The 21,065-nt window shown below is 40.7% G+C and overlaps 1 protein-coding gene across 1 annotated transcript; it reads right to left on the bottom strand.

The window, feature by feature from the left end:
* Nucleotides 1–1,443: 1,443 nt before the first annotated feature.
* cfap52 (cilia and flagella associated protein 52) lies at nt 1,444–20,241 on the bottom strand. Its single transcript, XM_084129741.1, has 14 exons — nt 20,134–20,241; nt 19,804–20,003; nt 19,542–19,678; nt 19,237–19,365; nt 10,409–10,508; nt 10,152–10,268; nt 9,761–9,861; nt 9,445–9,615; nt 9,170–9,318; nt 7,039–7,184; nt 5,721–5,872; nt 4,438–4,540; nt 2,920–3,031; nt 1,444–2,589 (listed from the first exon to the last, which is right to left on the bottom strand). Exons 1-14 carry the CDS (start codon nt 20,192–20,194, stop codon nt 2,414–2,416), a joined length of 1,854 nt encoding a protein of 617 aa, XP_083985867.1. The 5' UTR covers nt 20,195–20,241; the 3' UTR covers nt 1,444–2,413.
* Between the last annotated feature and the right edge of the window lie 824 nt (nt 20,242–21,065).

Genomic DNA, 21,065 nt, shown 5'->3' with positions numbered 1-21,065 from the left:
AATAACTTTTTTACAACAAAAATGAAACATCACTGAACTTACTTAAGCTGGACTGTGAGGCTATTTTCTTCTGGAGCTTTTTTGCATTACTTTCCTGTTATCTCTGTAAAGCTGCTTTGAAACAATCTGTATTGTAAAAAAGCCCTATATAAATAAATGTGACTTAGCAGTAATATGCTAATTACCCCCGCCTCACTCACTCACACCAGCTCAGAGATCCACTCGGTCAACTTGAGAAAAACTGCACAATCTCACTCTTTACAACGTCGGACACATAACGTTAATTAATATGATTAGCCTTTTGCTTGACTATGTTATCAAACAGCTAATAATGTGTTGCTTATGTCACACAAACCATGTTTCCGTTCGCCATCTTGGAGTCAGACCGCTGCCTCGCTATATGGCTAAATCTACCCAATTTTTCATTTGCTCATGTTAAAAACACCGCATAGACATATAAACACTCTCAATAATCAAGCCGTTTGGATTTTCTGAGCAATATGACATCATATTGCAATGAATGACAATTCGAAGGTCACCTGATTCCATAATGACCTTCATTTGGACATACTCATATATTCAGATTTCCTGAAACTGTAATAATTTTGGTCCTGTAAATGTAGATGACAATACATATTCCGAGGTTCATCTGTTCATTTATTCATTAAAAATAAATACTCTTGTGTGTGAGTAAACTAGTGACCATGGTGCGAAGATGACTTAAATTATTTAAAATAAGACATTCCAGCATTAAAATGTCAAATCAACTAAAAATCTAAATGTTTCTTATTTTAATTCACCTCCTTAAGAGCTTGCTTTTTTGAAGAAGACGAGGAATAAGAAGAACCAGGGATCCTACGGTCTTGAAAAAGACTCATTTTTGAAGTGTTAATTTCTAGATCATGTCATGTAAATTAATCAGATCATAAAACTCCATCGGCATTTTTATAATTAATATATGTTTTCTAGTTATATCAAGCTCTAAAATATTGTAGAAAGTTTTAGTTATAGAAATCAGGTAGAAAGTTAAATTGCAAAAAAAAAATGAAAAAGTTATTGGGCCTCCCAATATTGTTGTGAACAATGGGGGCCTTGGAGTAAAAAAGTTTGTGAACCACTGACATGAACATTAATTATGATAAATATTCTGAGGTTCATAAGCAATTATACCACAGTTGTGGTCTGTCTTTTCATAAAGCATTAAGAGCCCCCTACTGTTGCCCTGAGTGCTTTCTTTTAAAAGTGTCTCCATGATTTATTTTCATGTCTTGAATCATATTCATGTATTTTCATAACTGTAACCCCATTACGCTTATAAGCAAGGAAGACGGAGAGCAGAAAAAGAATAAACTCAGCACAGGATTTTACAGACTTCATCTAATCTGTAAAAGACCAACATTTATGATCCTAGTTTTATCAGACACACTGTACGTGTTTCTCCTTTGATAGGCATCTTTATTATCAGACACCTTACATGTACCTGCAAGACAGATAAATACTGTTACAGTATATGATTACTGAGAACATTGTGATTGGACCACCCACTCACTTCGCTACTTTATTTCTTTATATCAACAACAACAAGGTCATTGGATAGTCAGATCTGCGCTGTCTGTAGTGTGGGCTATACCAATGAACTGTCACAATGTAAAGCATGGCATAATATTCACTTATAGATACTGAAGATTCTGATACGCATCTTCAGTTACTAATTAGATCTCAACTAAATTGCTTTTGAAACCTCATACGAAACCAATTTTATTGCCAAAGCATGTAAATTAGCAGAGCACCCCTCATCTGACTGAATATGGTTGAATATCCTTACTGTTAGGGGTTAAGATATTCATTATTTAGACTTCTTCATAGGTGAGAGGAAATTTGGGACAGGCACATCCAGATGCTGGGTTCATGCCTTGCTGTACTTCTCCAAACCTCCCCCGCCAGCTCTCTGGAGATTCTCAGGTGATATATTAGCTGACAGTGCAGTTCACAAAAAGTCCTCAGAAACTGGGGCTCTAAGCTGCTTTATTTCAATGAAATGACTGGAGTTGGACTGTTTAATGGTACCTTTAAATCTCATTAGAATTCATAACCTAATTTGTTCTACAATTATTTGCAAGAAAAAGGAGCGGAAGGTACCATTAGTCTTTTTGGTTCTATGACATTAAAATACTTTATTATACAATAATGTTTTCTTGCAGATTATGGTGACAAGTTCATTTGTAATATTATGTTTAAATATAGTAACTGAAATCCAAAGGGCCTGCATTTTCTCTTAAAAAATATCACAGCAAATTTAATATCTATTCTGTTGGGTTTTAAATCTTTATAAAATGTGTAAGGCAAATGTATATTTCTCTAATAATCATCATATCTGAACTGCATTAGATGATCTTATTGACTGTTTAGGGTTCTATGAGGGTTGTGGGTATCTCCACCTTAGGATCGCTCCATCAGCACTGGTGCTGACAATGTATCTGCTGTTGGGACAGATCCTCACATTTGTGATGCTTCCACTGTGCCCGGTGCCAACGTGGGTCACTTCGCCATCAGAATAGAGCCAGAGCTTCAGTAGTTTGTCATCTCCACCTGAAAGAGACGTTTGATGTTTAGCATTAAACTGCAGAGAAAGCAGCATGAATACGCACTAAAAACAGGAATATTAGATTAGCACCTTATCGACTCAAACTGTGAAACTCATTTCAAAATAACTGCTGGGATCAGTTTGAATTCTGCAAGTGTTTGGCGAGCAGACATTTATCCAGCTGTTTTGCGAATGATGCTTTTCTGCAGCGTTATAAATACTTCTGTTTATATTGTTTATTGTGCCACCTGTTGTTACTGTTACATCCGCCATATGACAGAAGAATGACTCGGTGAAAATAACTCAGCATGAGAAAAGATACTGAAGGTACCTACCAGTCACAAAATATTTTCCCTCCTCAGAAATGTGCATGCCATTTATAGCTCCGGACAAGGAGCCCTCAAGTTCTCGGATTGCAGAACCATCATACACCTCCCAGTAGCCAATCTGTTGAACGGTTAAAGATTGCATGTAAGATGTCTTATCCTGGTCTAAATGGTTTAATGGTGGTATAACAAACAACTAAATAAGGTTGTTAATAAAAAATAAAAATCACAACGATGGCTGATAAATTTGATTGAATAACAATCAAAAGTATGAAAAAATAGAGAAAGACAATACAATTTCTCAGCATGCACTCAGATAAGAGAAAAAAATCAAGATGTCATTTGTTATAGTGCAACTTAAGAAAAAAATGGCTCTAAGCCTTCAGTTGTTCTTTGTCCTGCACTGTTGCATCTGAACCTGTACTCAACAGATATTACATAAATGTAATTTCCGTAGGCCACTTATTGCATTTCAGCAGTAATGGGGATGTTCACTTTTGTGATATGGCTTTGCTTTTTTTTTTTTGATAATTGGATTATTCATTTAAAAAAGGAACAAATAAATGAAAGAAATTCTGATTCTGAATGACTTTCTTTTATTAAAACATCCTGTCCATGTATCAAACTTCATACTTATGAGGCTGTTCAAAACATGTTTAAAAAAAGAAAGAGAGAAAAATGATTTATGGCAGAACAATTCTATCAAGTTTTAAGTGCTATTACTTTTTAAAACTTGATAGAATTGTTCTGCCATAAATCATTTTTCTTTCTTTCTTTTTTTTCAGACAGAGCAGGTCTGGTACGCCTCATTGAGATGGATCTGTCCCAGCAGGCTTTGCGCCAGCACTGGGTATCCGGCATGACCCCAGCATTGTGTCCTTTCAAGTACTGTACCTACTGTGCTGGTTTTGGCTGCTTTTCCTGGACAACAATGGAGTCATATTTGTGTTTGTTTGGCTACGGTCTGGAGTATTATTAATTACTGCTATTAGATGGCTGAAATTGAACTGCACACATTTGTTCTTTATCCAAATGCAGAAAATATTTCATCAAAATGTTATACACGCTCCTTTAATACCATTGTTGATAATAAATTAAGCTACTAGCAAATAATATAAGGTCTTTAAATAAAACATAACATCATGATGTAACATTTTTTCCTTTTTTTCCCCCCACAGATGAAATATGAATGAAAGCACTGAGGATGGCAATTTTCCCTTTGCTTCTGTGTGATGGACGTATGTACACAGCCGACCATACGTATTATAATAAGCTCTTTAAATGGACACTGATGATGTGCCCTAAACTAGCAGATGGACTATTTGGCACAGAGTAGAATGAGCGGATCATACTAAAGTACATCCACAGGAGACTAGGAGAGCTAGTCAGCTAGTTGTTGTGCACACAGTATCTATCTCTGAAATTGTTTTCTACTCTCTCACCTATCCATCTCTCTCTCTCTCTCTCTCGCCACGTTTCTCTCAAACACATGCCAGTACATCAGTCTAGATCAGTCTAGTCTTGTACCTTTCTGTCAGTGCCACTGGTGATGATCTGGTATTCCTCAGGGTGGTAACATACAACACTGAACAGGGTGTTGGACAAGACCATTTGATTCCTGATGAACCTCCTGAATGGGAAATCAGAAGAACCCAGACAGATAAAGTTAAAGATGACATCAAATAAAATGTTTTGTTCACAAAGCAAATCAGTACTCTGAATATTTGGTTCATGTGAAGGTGTATGATTTAAATGGACAGGTCACCCAAAAATGAAAATTCTGTCATCAATTACTCACTCTCATGTCTATTCACCCAAATATCGGATGCCTCAAAACGTTCATAATCAGTAAAATAAATCCATATGAATCAAGTGGTTTAATCCAAGTCTTCTGAAGAGACACAATCACTTTATATGATGAACAGATTTAATTTAGGCTTTTATTCACATATAAACACTGTTCAGCGAACATACATAGAGCACTCAAAAATGGCAAATGGAAGCTCAACCGCATTTCCTTTAGTTTTGGGTGAATAGACTTTCAATAGAGGGACAGAAATTAAAAATCAAAAAGACATTCAAAATATATTCAATAGACCTTAGTCACCATATTAAATTTAACGCAGATGAAAACAAGGCTGTGAGGGATAGATGTACAGTCTTTACAATGGCACGCACTGTATAAAGGTCCTAGATCACATAATTTTCACAACTCAACTGTTTTATGGAGTTTTTGCCTACTGAGAGTTGTTGTTTTTTTCCGCAAAGACATTCCGTCATCTGAACAACTGTATATTGTTAAACAACAGTACAATCCATTGAACGCACTGTATTTTGTCCCTCATAGCCTTTTCATTCCTGTCAAAAATTAAATATGGCACTAACTTGACTAAGGTCTATTGTGTTCCGAAGATTAACGAAAATCTTCTGGGTTTGGAACGTCATCAACGATAATGGTGAGTAACTGACGACACAATTTTCATTTCTGGATGAATTAACCCTTTAACTTTTCAACTAGTCCTGTCAAATCGATTAATCGAGGGCACACACACACACACACACACACACACACACACACACATATATATATATATATATATATATATATATATATATATATATATATATATATATATATATATATATAATTTATTATATAAACAACATTTTATATTAGATACAATTAATCATGTTTAATCGATTTAACAGCACTATTTTCAACACGACAAGCTTGTGCATAGATTAATAACGAGTGCAAAACCTCTCACGTCTAGATTAAATATCTATGATCTGATGCTCTTCAAACTTACACCAGGTCCCAGATGATGCAGGCTCCATCAGAGCTGGCCGTCACACACTCCTTGTCATTACTCTTGATCTTAATACAGTTAACTGTGGCTTTGTGCTCCTTCATGGTCTCAATGAGTCGATAGGATTTCTGGGATAGCTCCCAGACTCGCACCTTCATTACAGAGAGAAGTCAAGGTTTACATTTATTCTGCATTTATTGTAAGGATGTTTTAGATTACAAACAACCAAAACATCTCTACTTATTATTACATGGCTCTGTAAAATAGATACTGTAGTATAATAAAAGCTAAACTGTGTATTTGATTGTTTCCTACATTCACTACTGTTCAAAACTTTGGAGTCTTAAAGATTTTTAATGTTTTTGAAAGAAGTCTCCTATGCTCACCAAGGCTGCGTTTATTTGATCAAAAACTGTTTTAATACATTTTAAAATTGTTTCGTTTCACTCCGCAGCCCTTTTTTCCCCTCAAAAAAGGAATTAATTTAATCTTAAAATAATATTTCACAAAAATGTATTTGTTATTATGAATTAGGTAAGTAGCCATGAACTAAGTGGGTTAAAGGGTTAGTTCACCCCAAAATGAAAATTCTGTCATTAATTACTCACCCTCATTCCACACCCTTTGTTCATCTTCCGAACACAAATGAAGATATTTTTGATGAAATCCGAGAGCTTTCTGACCCCTCCATAGACAGCAAGGCCCAGAAAGGTAGTAAAGACATCGTTAAAATAGTCCATGTGAATACAGTGGTTAAAATGTAATGCTATGAAATGACGAGAATATTTTTTGTGTGCAAAAAAACGACAACAATTTCTTCTCTTCTGTGTCAGATCTCCTACGCTTTTCGCGTAGTAAACACAGTACAGTGCTTCGGGGTTCTACGTCAGAATGCCGGCTAATTATAGTCCGACGCTGTTCACGTGAGCACCACGACACATGCGTGTGATGCTGATGCAGGAGCTGGCCAATGGTGAGCCGGCTTTCTGACGTAGAACCCGGAAGCGCTGTACTGTGTTTATCTGTCACAGAAGATAATAAATTGTTGAATAAAGTAGCTATTTTTGTTTGTTTTTTTGCGCACAAAAACTATTCTCGTCGCTTCATAACATTACATTTGAACCACTGTAGTCACATGGACTATTTTAAAGATGTCTTTACTACCTTTCAGGGCCTTGAAAGTTGCAATGACATTGCTAATTAATGACAGAATTTTCATTTTTGGGTGAACTAACCCTTTAATGTCATTTGTTTAATCTAAAACATGAGCACAGCTCTCAAGAGTGAGTTTATGATGTGTATCTGACACAGCACGTACCTGTCCTTCTCCCCCTCCACTGACAATCCACTTGCAGTCATTGGTTGCTGCTATGGCAGTCACTCCCATACTGTGGGCATCATGAATTATCAACCTCAGCTTCCCGGTCTCTGGAGTGAACACACGAATCTTCCCATCGTTCCAAGCTGTCAAAAAAGTTATCAAATAAAGAAAGCTGTAACTGCATTGTAGTGAACTACAAACGTGTTAAATGAGTGAATTAATTAGCACGTTCGTGCATAATTCAAACTTTTTATTATTACTAAATACCGATAAAAAGAAAAAAAAATATTGGAGTTTAGTGACTCCATGTCTATAAGTTTTGAGGTCATCTGTATTCTAGTTTACTGCAAAAACTGTTAAAAAAAACTTTAACGAGTAAATAATCCAATAAATCATATTCAAATAAACAAATAAAAAATAAAATATTTGCACTGTTAAAAATCCATTTATTATATATTATTTAGATTAAAATTATAAATCTAACCAGAATCAAACTAGCAATACCAAGTAGTATGGTGTTTTGTCTGTGTCTTTAGTTAAGATACAGCTTGTACACTCCTGGGCTAAAGAAATGGCTAAACACTGAGCTTTTAATTATCTTAACCACAAATTATTGGTCAAGAAATTAGCAAAATGCCATTGCGGTCTCAGAAAAACATCAAAGACAGAATGAAGATTTTGGCAGAATATGGGAAGTTTGATTCAGTGTGAATCAGCAGAGTTGTGTGGAGTAATGAATCACAATGAAACACAAGTTGCATAGTGATGATCCAGAGGGTGTCTTCGAAGATCTGGTGAGAAGTGTAATAATAAATGTATCTCTGTTCTCTACCACAGTGAAGCATGAAGGAAGTCATTGTGTGGGGAGCCTTTTTAGCTGCTGGTATTGGTGAGCTACTTCACTGTGAAAACTCATTTAATGCTTTGGAGTACAGGAAAATATTGCAGAATGGCTTCCCACAAATGGCAAGTTATCTTAACATGATCAGATGTTATTTTTCAACAAGACAATGCTCCTGCCCAAATTTCAAAGACAACCAAGAAGTGGTTTGAAAACAAGGCCATCAGGCTCATGTTTTGGCCAGGTCAGAGTCCAGATTTGAAGACTATAGTGAATATTTGCTCTCACAAATGAACTCAAACGAACTAGGAGACATTTTTCAACTGCTCATGAACTGTTTGAAGCCATCAACATTGAGTGGAATAACACAGAGGCCTTGTCCACACTAAAGTGTTTTCATTTGAAAAGCATCTTTTTCTCTCACTTTTGGCCTTCCGTCCACACTGAGACTGCGTTTTTAGCAACAAAAACTAAGCTTTTTGAAAATGCTCTCCAAAGTGGATACATTTGAAAACGCCGGTTTTGTGTAGTAGTGGTATTTAAAAACGATGATGTAAGTTTAGTCATGTGACGCATATTGAACCCATAGATATTCATGTTTATACCTGTATTGTGTCTGTTATGTGCTATTCACTTTCACACAGCTGCTAAAATATATTACTTTGCACTCTTCATTTCACAGTCCTGTAAAGATGACAGAAAATTCAGTCGCGTATGCTGTCCTGCGGCAAAACATGAGACCAGTTGCGTTTTAGACCAAACATAAAATGATGAGTGCAACCTGCATACACTGGTGAATGGTGAGATATTTTGTTTGTCATTAAAATGATCCTGCCAGAAAAATTGTGTGATAAAACTTGATTCTGTCTTGTTCTGTCTGTATCATCTCAGTGAGCTTTTATGAGGGATTACACATGCGCTGTAAGGTGAATTTAGAGTTTTCCGACGTTTCAGTGTGGATGAGAAACTTTTGGAAAACGCATGAAAACGCTAATGTGGACGGAGAGTGTTTGAAACCAAGACGGAGCCTGACTCTTCTTCCTGTAAAAAGCTTTCTACAAATTGGGGAAGGGTATTCCGTGCTTTGTGATTTGACCAGTGATTTGTGATTAAAATGGTTAAGACCATTTAAATACCACTACATATTTTCCCATTTTTGGCTTGGCCACCTTTTTTTTTTTGCCAAGGAGTGTACAAAAAGTGTTTCAAACGGAAAATACATCAACATAGAAAAGCAACGCTATGCTCCTCAAACCATTTCAACAGGTCATCCTGTATGAGACTGACCACTGAAGATGCTCCGGCCATCTTGCATAAAGCCCAGAGCGTTGCATGTTATGTTGGGCACTGTGATACGCAGAAGTTCCTTGGAGGACTCAGCATGCCACACTCTTATATCATTCTGTGAACAGGTGGCAAAGAGCTCTGACGTCCCACTGTTGAGAGTAATAGAGAGGATTTGCACAAATAGATGGACGTCAATGAATTTTACTTAGGCCACCGATACAAAGCTAATGTCTCCCTCTGGTGGCAGAAGAGAGGTGTTCATATGTATTACTCACAAAGGAAAGGCCACATCCTTTACAGAACTGTTATGATTTGTAGCAATGAGCTCTGGTTTGAAGTCAGCATAGCTTAAACTATAGATCTGTGCTGCCTCTGTCCCAACGAAAAACTGATGGCCGTCTCCACGCAGGGAAACCGACGTCACCCCTCCCTCCAACTGAACACTCCTGTCACAAATCATATAGTTAACCATTATTAGTGGTTGAATGAGAGGAAGGCAGATAGAAACAATAAATAATAACAAATGAGGAAAACAAAGAGAAGAAAAAAACTGAGAAGAGGAAAGAAGAGGAAACCAAAGTTGTTACAGACTTTATGGTTTTGAAATTCCCTCCTGAGCACAAAGTCAACATCCCATCTCCTGATCCAACTAAAATATCACCGGTCTTCAAGACTTTAAGAGAGTTCACTCCCTGCGACAACAAGACAAAGCATTTTAAAATTTCATCCTTTTTTTTTTGTTGTTCAGCTTGTTTTTTGCGTCTCTGTTTAATCGTGTTTCTTGGACTGTGTAGTGCAATAAATAATAGCAGTAGTCAAAGAGATAATAAAACAGTCAAAGAGAAATTAAATATTTACAGTGCATTATTTTGAAAACAATTCGCATAATGTGCATCAGTGTATTTTTTCAGAAGTCATGCATCTAATGTATAAACAGGAAACTTAAAAAAAAAAAAATTCTTAAAAAAATTAGTAGGTTCACCTTGCTGAATTTTTGTTTAACAGGTCCACAGCTGTTGAGCAACCTAGTCTTCAGGTTCACTTTCAGAATATCCCCACTTGTAGTTCCACAGTAGAAATAATTATCATCATTTGGGATCTGAAAAATACTTTACGTTTAGTGATGTTTTATATACCAGTTTTAGCCATAAAAAAAACGTTGAAAACCACCTATGGAATGAGCAGGTAAAAAAGAAGAAGAGAGAACCAGAACCAGCAGTAGCCGTGATTCTCACTCACCTCAAGGCATTTGACAATTCTCTTAAGCTGTCCAGTCTGACATTCTGTGGGCCGGATCTTTCTGTTGGGTAAATCCAGTTCCCACACACGTAGAGTTCCACTTGGGGGAAAAAACAACAAAAACAAACACAAATAAATTAACAAGCAGAAAGCGATAAGAACTTTTTTTCACGCACACACTACATCAATCTGTAGTATATATAGTGCTCAGCTGATTTCTGACTACAGAATATTACATAAATATATAAATTACATAATTGTGCAAAAGGTATGTTTAGGCTTACTTGTATCTTTTGCTTTGGTGTGCCAGTATAGGAAATATTAGTTTGCATTTCAAATGTTCATTTTGGTTTTAAATTTAATAATCAATTGAGATTTTTGTATGCACAACAATCTCATGATTTAATGTGACATTAAGTGTGTGTGTATCAACATTATTATTTTTAATGTTTTTGAAAGAAGTCTCTTATGCTCATCAAGCCTGCATTTATTTGAAAAAAATAAAGAAAAAACAGTAATATTGTGAAATATTATTACAGTTTAAAATAATGGTTGTCTATTTTAATACACTTTAAAATATAATTTGTTTCTGTGATGCAAAGCTGAATTTTCATCAGCCATTACTCCAGTCTTCAGTCACATGATCCTTCAGAAATCATTTGAATATGCTGATTTATTATCAATGTTGGAAACAAAAGTGCTGCTTAATATTTTTTTAGAACATATGACACTTTTTTTCAGGATTCTTTGATGAATAAAAAGTAAAAAAGAAAAAAAAGAACAGCATTTCTTTGAAATAGAAATTAAAAAAATATTTTTCAATTAATTCAATTAAAATTCTTTTTTAACAATATACACTACCAAAAGTTTAGGGTCAGTAATTTTTTTTCTTTCTTTTTTTGAAAGAAATTAATACTTTTATTCAGTAAGGATTTGTTAAATTTATGATAAAGATTTATATTGTTAGAAACTTTTCTATTTTAAATAAATGCTGTTCCCTTTCAGTCGGGTAACGTTCGACTTAGTCGATCGTACCGACTGATGGGATCACGCCAGGGAGCAAGCCAAATGAGCTTTGGCAGGTGCGCAATCCACGCCCCGCCCTGCAGCACGGGTATAACATGGAAGTGGATGCACCCACCATTCATTTTTTTTCGCTGAGGAGCCGAGCGGAACCCGGTCAGCGGTGGTCCAGTAACAGTAGCAAGGGGACTAAGTCTCCGTTCCCTCCTTCAGGGAACGAGGGTTACATTGGTTACCGAGACGTTCCCTTTCAGTCGGGTAACATTCGACTTAGTTGATCGTACCGACTGATGGGATCACGCCAGGGAGCCAGATGTCTTCGATATAGTATACAAATCAAGCCAAATGAGCTTTGGCAGGTGCGCAATCTACGCCCTGCAGCGCGGGTATAACAGGGAAGTGGATGCACCCACCATTCATTCTTTTCACTTCGGAGCCGATCGGTTGTTATGTCGATATCTCTGAAAGTGTACTTTAATAACAAGCCTATGTGTGTTGGCACTTCTGTTGGAAGCTCTCCCAGTGCTGACGTTACAGCGTGTGGCAGCGGTGATCGCAAGCTTCTGAATCTCTTAACTGCTGTTCTCACGGCAACCTTTGTGTTTGTTGGCTGACGGTCGGTTTAAGGGCGAGGAAAGTGAGTGCTTCACTGACGGGGTTTCCCGTCAGTGTCGCCGCGGACATCCCTGTGTGCTCCAGCACTGGTGAAGGGCGTTATTCCAAGGAAGTAAACACGGGTGTGTTTTTCATCTTTCTTCTCCGGAAGAAGGATGTCTTTCCACCTGTGCGCTGCTGGATGTGGTCGTTCCCTAGCCCTCTGTGATGGTCACAATTTCTGTGTCGCATGTTTGGGCATACAACACGCTGAGGCAGCTTTTGTGGATGGTGCCTGTTTTCTGTGTGAAAATATGCCTATCTCGGTGTTGAGATCTAGACTCTCATTCGCTCGCGAATGTAGAGTCCCTGATTTTGTGCCACTCCCTCGCGGGTGGTGTGAGTCAGGTGATCGCAGAGTTGTGTTTGAGGCTCCGCCTGGAGATTATTCCCCGTGGACTCATCACAACTCTTTCACATCGATACCTTTGGATTCTAGTGTTGAGCGCACTGATTCATCTGTAATGGGTGAATTAGACGTTCCATTGGAAATTCACCAGGGGCATAGGATGCCGACCACTACATTTGAGGGCGAGCTGTATACTATCGGGGACGATTCCCCCGTGCTGTCCCCCCTGGGTTGTACAGCATGGCCTGAGTCAGATCCACAGTCGTCAGCTATGCTGAAACGGGCCGCCGAGGCTGTCGGGCTCGAGTGGTATCCTCCTCTGCCCACCGCTCCAGTACCTTTCTTTCCCGAGATGCATGGGGAGCTAACCAGGTCATGGAAGGCACCCTTTACTGCCTTAAGTGACCAGGATGGCTCCTCCCCCCTCGCTACCCTTGAGTGTGGCGCGACAAGTGGTTATACGGCGATCCCTCCGGTGGAGCGGCCTGTTCTGGCACACCTGTGTCCGGCGGCCGCAACATCCGGCTCTGGAGAACCGTGTTTCCCCTCACAGGCTCTGGAGTCGTTGTCTGCTTTGTCAGACGCGGCTTATGGAGCCTGTGGGCAAGCCGCCGCCTCTATGCACGCCTTGGCCTTGTTACAGCTTTTTCAGGCTAAAACACTCCAGGACGTGCAAAAGGGTAGGCCAGACTGTCAGCTCATGGGTGAGCTCTGTAAGGCAACCGACTTGGCTCTTCGGAGCACAAGTGTGGCAACCTGCGTGATAGGGCAGGGGTATCGATTCAGATGTTACAATTCGATTCGAAAGCTCTCAATTCGATTCGATTTCGATTCTCGATTCGATTTCGATTCTAAATTTGATTTCGATTCGACTCAATGAATATATATTTAATACAAATCCTATATTTTATATAAAAAAGTGAACATAAGTGGTTAATTAATACAAATAAATTAAGAGCTACAAACCTGTATAATATTAAACTCTTTTTATTTTAGGTACACTTGGGTTCATTAAAACAGAATCATATTTACCTGTGCCCTTCCTGTCTAACAGGGAGGACATATACAGAAATTGAATAAAGTTATCAAACAGTCTGCACTGCATTAATTATAAATTATATATATACACCAATCCTTATTAAAGTTACAAAAGTTCTTTAGTAGTCAAGAGCAGTGAGTGTTTTTCTCTGTTCCCTTTGTTCTTTGATTAACTTTAACGACAGAGATAATTAGTGGCTACTGTGTACTGTCCCTTTAAGACCAGTGTTGTAAAGTTTTCTTTGATCGAAGCAGAGACCAGTGAGACAGTCGGGATCGCGTTCAACAGAAGTTATTCTTTATTGAGAACTCCGCCGTACGCGGCTGTAGAAACTTCCAACATGATCTAATCTAACATAACTTTACATGGTATCTTATAGGCATTTTAGGAGGAGGGACTTTTGGGGGTGGAGACAAATTCAAACAAAGCATGTAAATGAGTATACAGGTTAAGGTAACACCCTAGACTGAGGGTCTAGCCAATCCTAATTCAATCAGCATAAGGCTCCAAGGGCCATTTGGGTCCGAAAGCCATTTGCAGAACAAAAGGTGAGATTCTCAGTGAATCATTCGTGTGCTAATCCCATCAGTTCTGAGTGATACTGGGACTCAAAGAGCCATTAAAGAGAAAACAGGAAAGGCATCTTTGCTGAGTAGAATCATTATCTTACCCTTAAACACTAAATACAATATTCTTTACCGTGATGTTAACTAAGGAAGCATATTTGAAATAGATTCTTAAATTTGAATCCTTCACCAGCCACTGTTGACGGAGGATCTCACACGCGCCTCATTCTCTCACGAGTCACAACTCTTCACGTTCATCATAAGACTGCTCTTATGTTATAAAGATACTCGACAAAAAGACATTTTGGCATATTTGTGTGTTTTTGTTCGTTCAAGCGCGAAAGAGAACTGTATTCTGGGCTGTCTTGTGCGCACGCACGATATCAGCGCGAGTCTTTCTGTGTGTCACAGTCACGACATTCACAGGCAGCAATCTTTTTTTTGTCTTGTCGTGAATGAATGGTTTAAAAACATTTGCATGAATAAGAGCGGGATTATGTAACACTAGCCAAAGGATGACAAAAATTAACAGATGCTGTGTTAATTGCATTAACAGCCCAAATTTGTTTATTTAAAAAAATCGCAGCATTTTTTGCGTCATATAATTGCGTATAGGCTTGACAGCGCGATTGCGATATGATTAATCGTGCAGCACTAGTTGAGGTTATTTTATGATTAAGATAAAACAAACATAAAATCGCACAGCATTAGCTATAAAATGGAGTTTGCAAGCCTATGAACAGTGGAGGAAAACTAATACTGGCTTTTGGGTAATAGATAAATAAATATGGAAAAAAATCGATTCGTGGCGTTTGAGAATCACACACACCACATCACATCACCACATTTTAAAAAACTATTAATCGAAAAATCGATTTTTTTGCCCGGCCCTACTGCGCGATTGGTCTGGCAATGTCCACTCTGGTGGTTCAGCAGCACGATCATTGGCTCGGTTTGGTTGATATGGAGGATGCGTACAAGGTTCAGATCCTGGACTCCCCAATTTCCCAGACGGGGTTGTTCGGCGACGCTACAGTGGGTGGTGCCCAACAGCCTTCTATAGCTCATTCGCAGGTGGAGGAAGCCCGACACACCCTGCCGCGACGGCCTGCTGAGCCTCTCACCCCGTCGCCGCTAGCAGTCACTCCACCAGCACGTCGCCGAGGGCGCCCCCCTAAGGCAGCTCAGCCTGTTAGGCCCCCGCCACAGCTCGGGCCTCAGCATAGAGCTAGCCGTAGGCAGGCTGCCCAGCCTGTGTCAGATCTTGCCAGTCCAGGAGGCAAGAGTAAGCGTGTCCCTGATACAGGCCACCCAGGGTTGGGGACGAAAGTTTCTCTGGTGGTTGTTGTTCCACCATTGTACTCTCTGGAGTACAGTGGTTTCCGAATCGCCAAAGGGACAGAAATTCTCAACCCTGGGTTTCAAGAGGTTCAGATTATCAGACACCCCAGATCAGTCTGGCCTACCTCAATCCCCTCTTGTGTCGCCAGTTGGCAGACGAGTACGGTTCAAGGACCCAGGTTTGCCTCCTCCCGTACTCAATGCCACCAAGTGGAGGCAAGTTCGTGTGATACGTACACAGACCCCCCTCCAGTCCGCCTTAGGGCCCTCCGGGTTGGGTCCCTGTCCTCCACTTTGCTACCCTCCTCCTGGTACGTCAGTGGTGCCACGAGTCCCCCGGTACGGTTTCTGCAAGCCTGTAAAGACCTCTGCAGACCGTCCAACTGGCTCCTGAGCACCATTGCACACGGCTACACGATTCAGTTCCACCGGCACCCACCCAGATTCGCTGGCGTTCGCTCTATGGTTGTGAAGAGCAGATCTGTCCTACTGGCGTAGGATGCAATAGAACCGGTGTCTGTAGCTGACATGAAGCGAGGGTTTTACAGCCCTTACTTCAATGTGCCAAAGAAAGGAGGTGGATTAAGACCAATCTTGGACCTACGCATCTTGAATCGGGCCCTTTAAAAGCTCCCGTTCAAGATGATAGTACTCAAGGACATATGCAGATGTGTTCGTCCAGGAGATTGGTTGGCAGCGGTAGACCTGAAGGACACGTACTTTCACGTCTCCATCCTGCCGCGACACAGGCCATTCCTGAGGTTCGCGTTAGAGGGTCGGGCGTATCAGTACAAAGTCCTACCCTTTGGACTGTCTCTGTCCCCCCGCGTCTTTACGAAGCTCACGGAGGCGGCCATTTCTCCCTTGAGAGAACAGGGCGTTCGTGTCCTCAACTACCTCGACGACTGGCTGATACTGGCTCAGTCGCGGTAACAGTTGTGTGAACACAGAGACTTGCTGCTCCAGCATATCAGTCTATTGGGTCTTCAGGTCAACAGGGAAAAGAGCAAGCTCACCCCCGGGCAGAGCATCTCTTTTCTCGGTATGGACTCGGTCAAACAGACGGCATTCTTGGCCGGGTCCCATGCGATTTCTCGAACTTGCCGGAAAACCTTCCAACCTTGGTCAGACGCTGTATTTCTCCGGTCCGGTGTGTCCATGATACAAGCGTCCAGGCATGCGGTGGTGTTCACAGATGCCTCCAAGACAGGTTGGGGGGCCACGCACGACGGGTATGCAGTAGCAGGATGCTGGACAGGTCCTCAGCTGCATTGGCATATCAATTGCCTTGAGTTGTTAGCGGTACTACTTGCTTTGAGACGCCTCAAAATGCCGCTGCTTGGCAAGCATGTACTGGTCAGATCGGACAATACCATGACCATGTCATACATCAACAAGCAAGGTGGTGCACGTTCACGTCATCTGACACAACTCGCCTGTCTCCTCCTTTGGTGGAGTCAGAAGCATCTGAGGTCGCTTCGTGCCATTCATATTCCAGGTCTGCTCAATCGTGCCGCCGACAGGCTCTCACGACAGCAAATAAAGCCTACGGAATGGCGACTCCACCCCCAGTCGGTTCAGCTGATCTGGGATCGTTTCGGGGCCGCAGAGGTAGACCTGTTTGCCTCTCCAGAAACGACCCACTGCCAGTTGTTTTATTCACTAACCAAGGACTCTCTCGGTGTGGATGCACTGGCACACAGCTGGCCGACGGGTCTACGCAAGTATGCGTTTCCCCCGGTGAGCCTAATTCCACAGTTACTGTGCAGAGTCAGGGAGGAAGAGGAGCAGGTCTTGCTAGTTGCCCCTTATTGGCCCAACTGGACCTGGTTCTCCGAACTCGTACTCCTCTCTTCAGCCCCTCCCTGGCCCATCCCTGGCACCATTTGGCACCCACGTCCAGACCTGTGGAGACTCCAGGTCTGGTCCCTGGACGGGAAGTGGAGGTTCTGAGGGGTCTACCACAAGCTGTCGTAGACACTATCACCTCTGCTAGAGCCCCCTCCACAAGACTGGCTTATGCATCGAGGTGGAACCTGTTCGTCGATTGGTGTTCTTCTCACGGAGAAAACCCCAGAGTTTGTTCGGTCAGATCGGTGCTTTCTTTCCTGCAAGAGGGGTTGGAGCGAGGGCTGTCTCCCTCCACCCTCAAAGTGTATGTTGCCTCTATTGCCGCACATCACAATGCAGTTGGTGAGAAATCCCTGGGGAAGCACAATCTGATCGTCAGGTTCCTTAAGGGAGCAAGGAGGTTGAACCCTCCTCGCATCTCTTCCATACCCTCTTGGGACCTATCTCTGGTGATAACAGCACTCCAGAGACCTCCCTTTGAGCCCCTGCGGACAGTGGAATTCTGTCTCTCAAGACAGTTCTCTTGCTTGCACTGGCTTCTATCAAGAGGGTAGGGGACCTGCACGCTTTCTCGGTAGACGAATCGCGCCTGGAATTCAGGCCGGCTGACTCTCAGGTGACACTGAGACCTCGGCCCGGATATGTGCCGAAAGTTCCCACTACTCCCTTTCGAGATCAAGTGGTGAACTTGCAAGCGCTGCCCCTGGAGGAGCCAGACTCAACCCTAGCTTTTCTCTGTCCAGTCCGCGCCTTACAGACTTATCTGGACAGAACGCAAAGCTTTAGAACCTCAGATCAGCTCTTCATCTGTTTCGGAGGCCTGCAGAAAGGGAAGGCAGTCTCTAAGCAAAGGCTGGCCCACTGGATAGTGGATGCCATCATCTTGGCGTACGATATCCAAGGTGTACCTTGTCCCCCAGGGCTGCATGCCCACTCCACCCTGTGGGCCAGTTGTGAGTTCCGTAGCGTCCCTCCTTCCTTCGTAGGGGATGCTTTCCCAGTGTTATCCAAAGGTTACTAGCAGGGGTGGAACAGCAGTAACTTCCCGGGTTTTAGCTCTATCTTCTTCGCCACAGAACTGCTGCGAAAAAATTAGGAGGCTTTCTTCTGGGCACTGGAAGGTGGCAGTAATAGTGGCGTGTTAGAGGATCCCATCAGTCGGTACGATCGATTAAGTCGAACGTTACCCGACTGAAAGGGAACGTCTCGGTTACCAATGTAACCCTCGTTCCCTGAAGGAGGGAATGGAGACTTAGTCCCCTTGCCACTTACTGGACCACCGCTGACCGGGTTCCGCTTGGCTCCTCAGCGAAAAAAATGAATGGTGGGTGCATCCACTTCCCTGTTATACCCGCGCTGCAGGGCGGGGCGTGGATCTGCCAAAGCTCATTTGGCTTGATTTGTATACTATATCGAAGACATCTGGCTCCCTGGCGTGATCCCATCAGTCGGTTCGATCGACTAAGTCTCCGTTCCCTCCTTCAGGGAACGAGGGTTACATTGGTAACCGAGACGTTCTTTTTTACTTTTTATTCATCAATGAATCCTGAAAAATGTATCACAGGTTCCAAAAAAAAAAATGTGTCACTGAAGACTGGAGTAGCCTAATGGCTGATGAAAATTCAGTTTTGCATCACAGAAATAAATTAGGCTATGTTTTAAAGTATATTAAAATAGAAAACCATTGTTTTAAATTGTAATATTATTAATTGTGTGTGCTTTTGATCAAATAAATGCAGACTTGATGAACATAAGAAACATTAAAAATGTATGTTTCTTATGATCATCAAGTCTGCATTTATTTGATCAAAAGCACACACAATTAATAATACTACAATTTAAAACAATGGTTTTCTATTTTAATATACTTTAAAACATATATAGGCCTATGAATCAAACAATCATATATATGATCGTTAAGAAATAATTTAATGTGAGATTAAGTGTGCATCATTATACTAAAAATTGGTATCTCTAAAAAAATATCTTACAAAATTGGACTTACCTTCCAGCTGAGACAAAGATTTCATCGTTCAGGTTGGTGAACTCAATGGCGAAGCAGTGACCAGCACTCTGTGCTGAAGCAGGACTGCCACATATAGCCTTCTTACTCTCAATGTTCCACACCACAATACTAAAACCATAACGTAAACATGCTAAGAAAGGACTTTCTAATGTACATCTAGATTAATTAATATAAAAGAAATATATATATATATATTGCCTAATCAAACCACAAGAGGTGAGAAACCAAACCGAAATATGCAATGGGAAATCAATTTAAGATCACTGCAATAAGAAGTATTTTACCTGGCATCATCCTGTCCACCCAGAGATACCAGATACTTGTCATTTGTGGAGAAGCTAAGATCTTCAACTTTAGCTTTATGGAGCACAAGACGAGCATAAATCTCCTTCTTCTCATAGTCCCAGATAATAACATCAGCCTGCAGTGAGAAATTATCATCTCATTCCAAGGTTATAAAAGCCCTGTCTTCCAGTAAAACAAAGCATCTGCCAGTATATATATGTGTATAAATTGTGTTTTCCAACTTTTATTGCTCCAGCTCACCTTAAAGCCCATGAAAGTGACCTGTCCAGATGCAATATAGCGCCCACTTTTAGACACAGAAATGCAAGAGACGTTGTTCGTGTGGCCATGAAGGAAATCCTGTTTTCCACTTCTCAGACTCTTAATAATAACAGTGCAGCCAAGAGGATAAATAATATGTTCTCTGTCTGGATGCACTTTGAGTCCAGAAAACACATGCCCTGGATAAACAATGTAGATGCTTTGATACCGTTGAATTACTTTCATCTTAGCAAATACCGAGAGTAACGTTATTGTTTAAATTTTAAAGACCAAACAATCAAATGAGAGATTGTTCACAATTCACCTTACCATTAAACCCAATAACAGCTTCTAATGCGAGCTGAGGGACTTTTTGCGTGTCTTCTGCCATCGTGATACAACTTGCAGCTTCGGATGTGTGTTGAAAAGGGTGCCTGGCTTCGGGAGCTAAACACATGTATCTAGGCAACAGTGGCACGCTGTGTTTGGACTCGTTGCTCAGTAGCGTAAAGAGAGTTAATTTAACTGAATCGATTCAATTGAATCGATTCAGTGAAACTCTCTTTACGCTGTTTTTTTTTTTTTTTTTTTTTTTTTAGAAGACACAAAAAATCAGTCAGAATTCCTGAGTAGAATGTTGTAGTTTTTTTAGTTATTAATTAGGATGTCTAAATAATTTAAGCGATTTGGTTTTGTCGGATCATGAGTCATTTAAATTAACTGTCGGCTACTGTAGGCGGGAGGCTTTGTACAGGTTTTTAGGTCCACTGAGCAGACCGATCGGTGGTGCATGACATCAAAGTACCGCGAGAGCGATTCGAAAAGCATACCGGAGCCGAAGATCAGCAAAATCTCCGCTGAACCGATTCTTATGTCCGAAATGCCTCGAATGAATTCCCGCGTCTCGACACAAGATGGCGTCCACGACAGATCAACACACATGTAAGTTCCTTTTTAATTGATTGATTTAAATTGTTTAATTCAGGTTTATTTGATAGATTTCAACATAGTTTTGAAAACTCAATTAGCTAAGTTTCAAATGATTACCGCAGGGACAGACGAAGATGTGGAAAAGCTTATTCGCCTTAGGGCGGAGAAGGATTACATGTTTTCTGGCGAAAGAAATGCAGCCCGACTTGGATGGCAGTAAGTCGGTTTAGTCACTGCAATCAGTTTATTACAACAATAACAGTAGGTAATTTGTGATTATCAAATTATTATTTGTTTTATTAGTCTCTCTCTCTCCTCAGTCGAAGAGGGAG

This window comes from Abramis brama (assembly GCF_963993115.1).
Source record: "Abramis brama genome assembly, chromosome: 11".
NCBI classification, from domain to species: Eukaryota; Metazoa; Chordata; class Actinopteri; order Cypriniformes; family Leuciscidae; genus Abramis; species Abramis brama.
Note: the sequence above shows the minus strand (reverse complement) of the source record. Positions and strands in the feature narration are given on the sequence as shown.

Coding starts and splice junctions, on each gene's coding strand:
- cfap52 (XM_084129741.1), bottom strand. CDS start 20,194: ATGGCAGAAGACACGCAAAAAGTCCCTCAGCTCGCATTAGAAGCTGTT. Junction 4,541..5,720: donor TGCATCATCTGGGACCTGGT/GTAAGTTTGAAG, acceptor TTTCCCATTCAG/GAGGTTCATCAGGAATCAAA. Junction 2,590..2,919: donor GGGAAAATATTTTGTGACTG/GTAGGTACCTTC, acceptor CGTCTCTTTCAG/GTGGAGATGACAAACTACTG.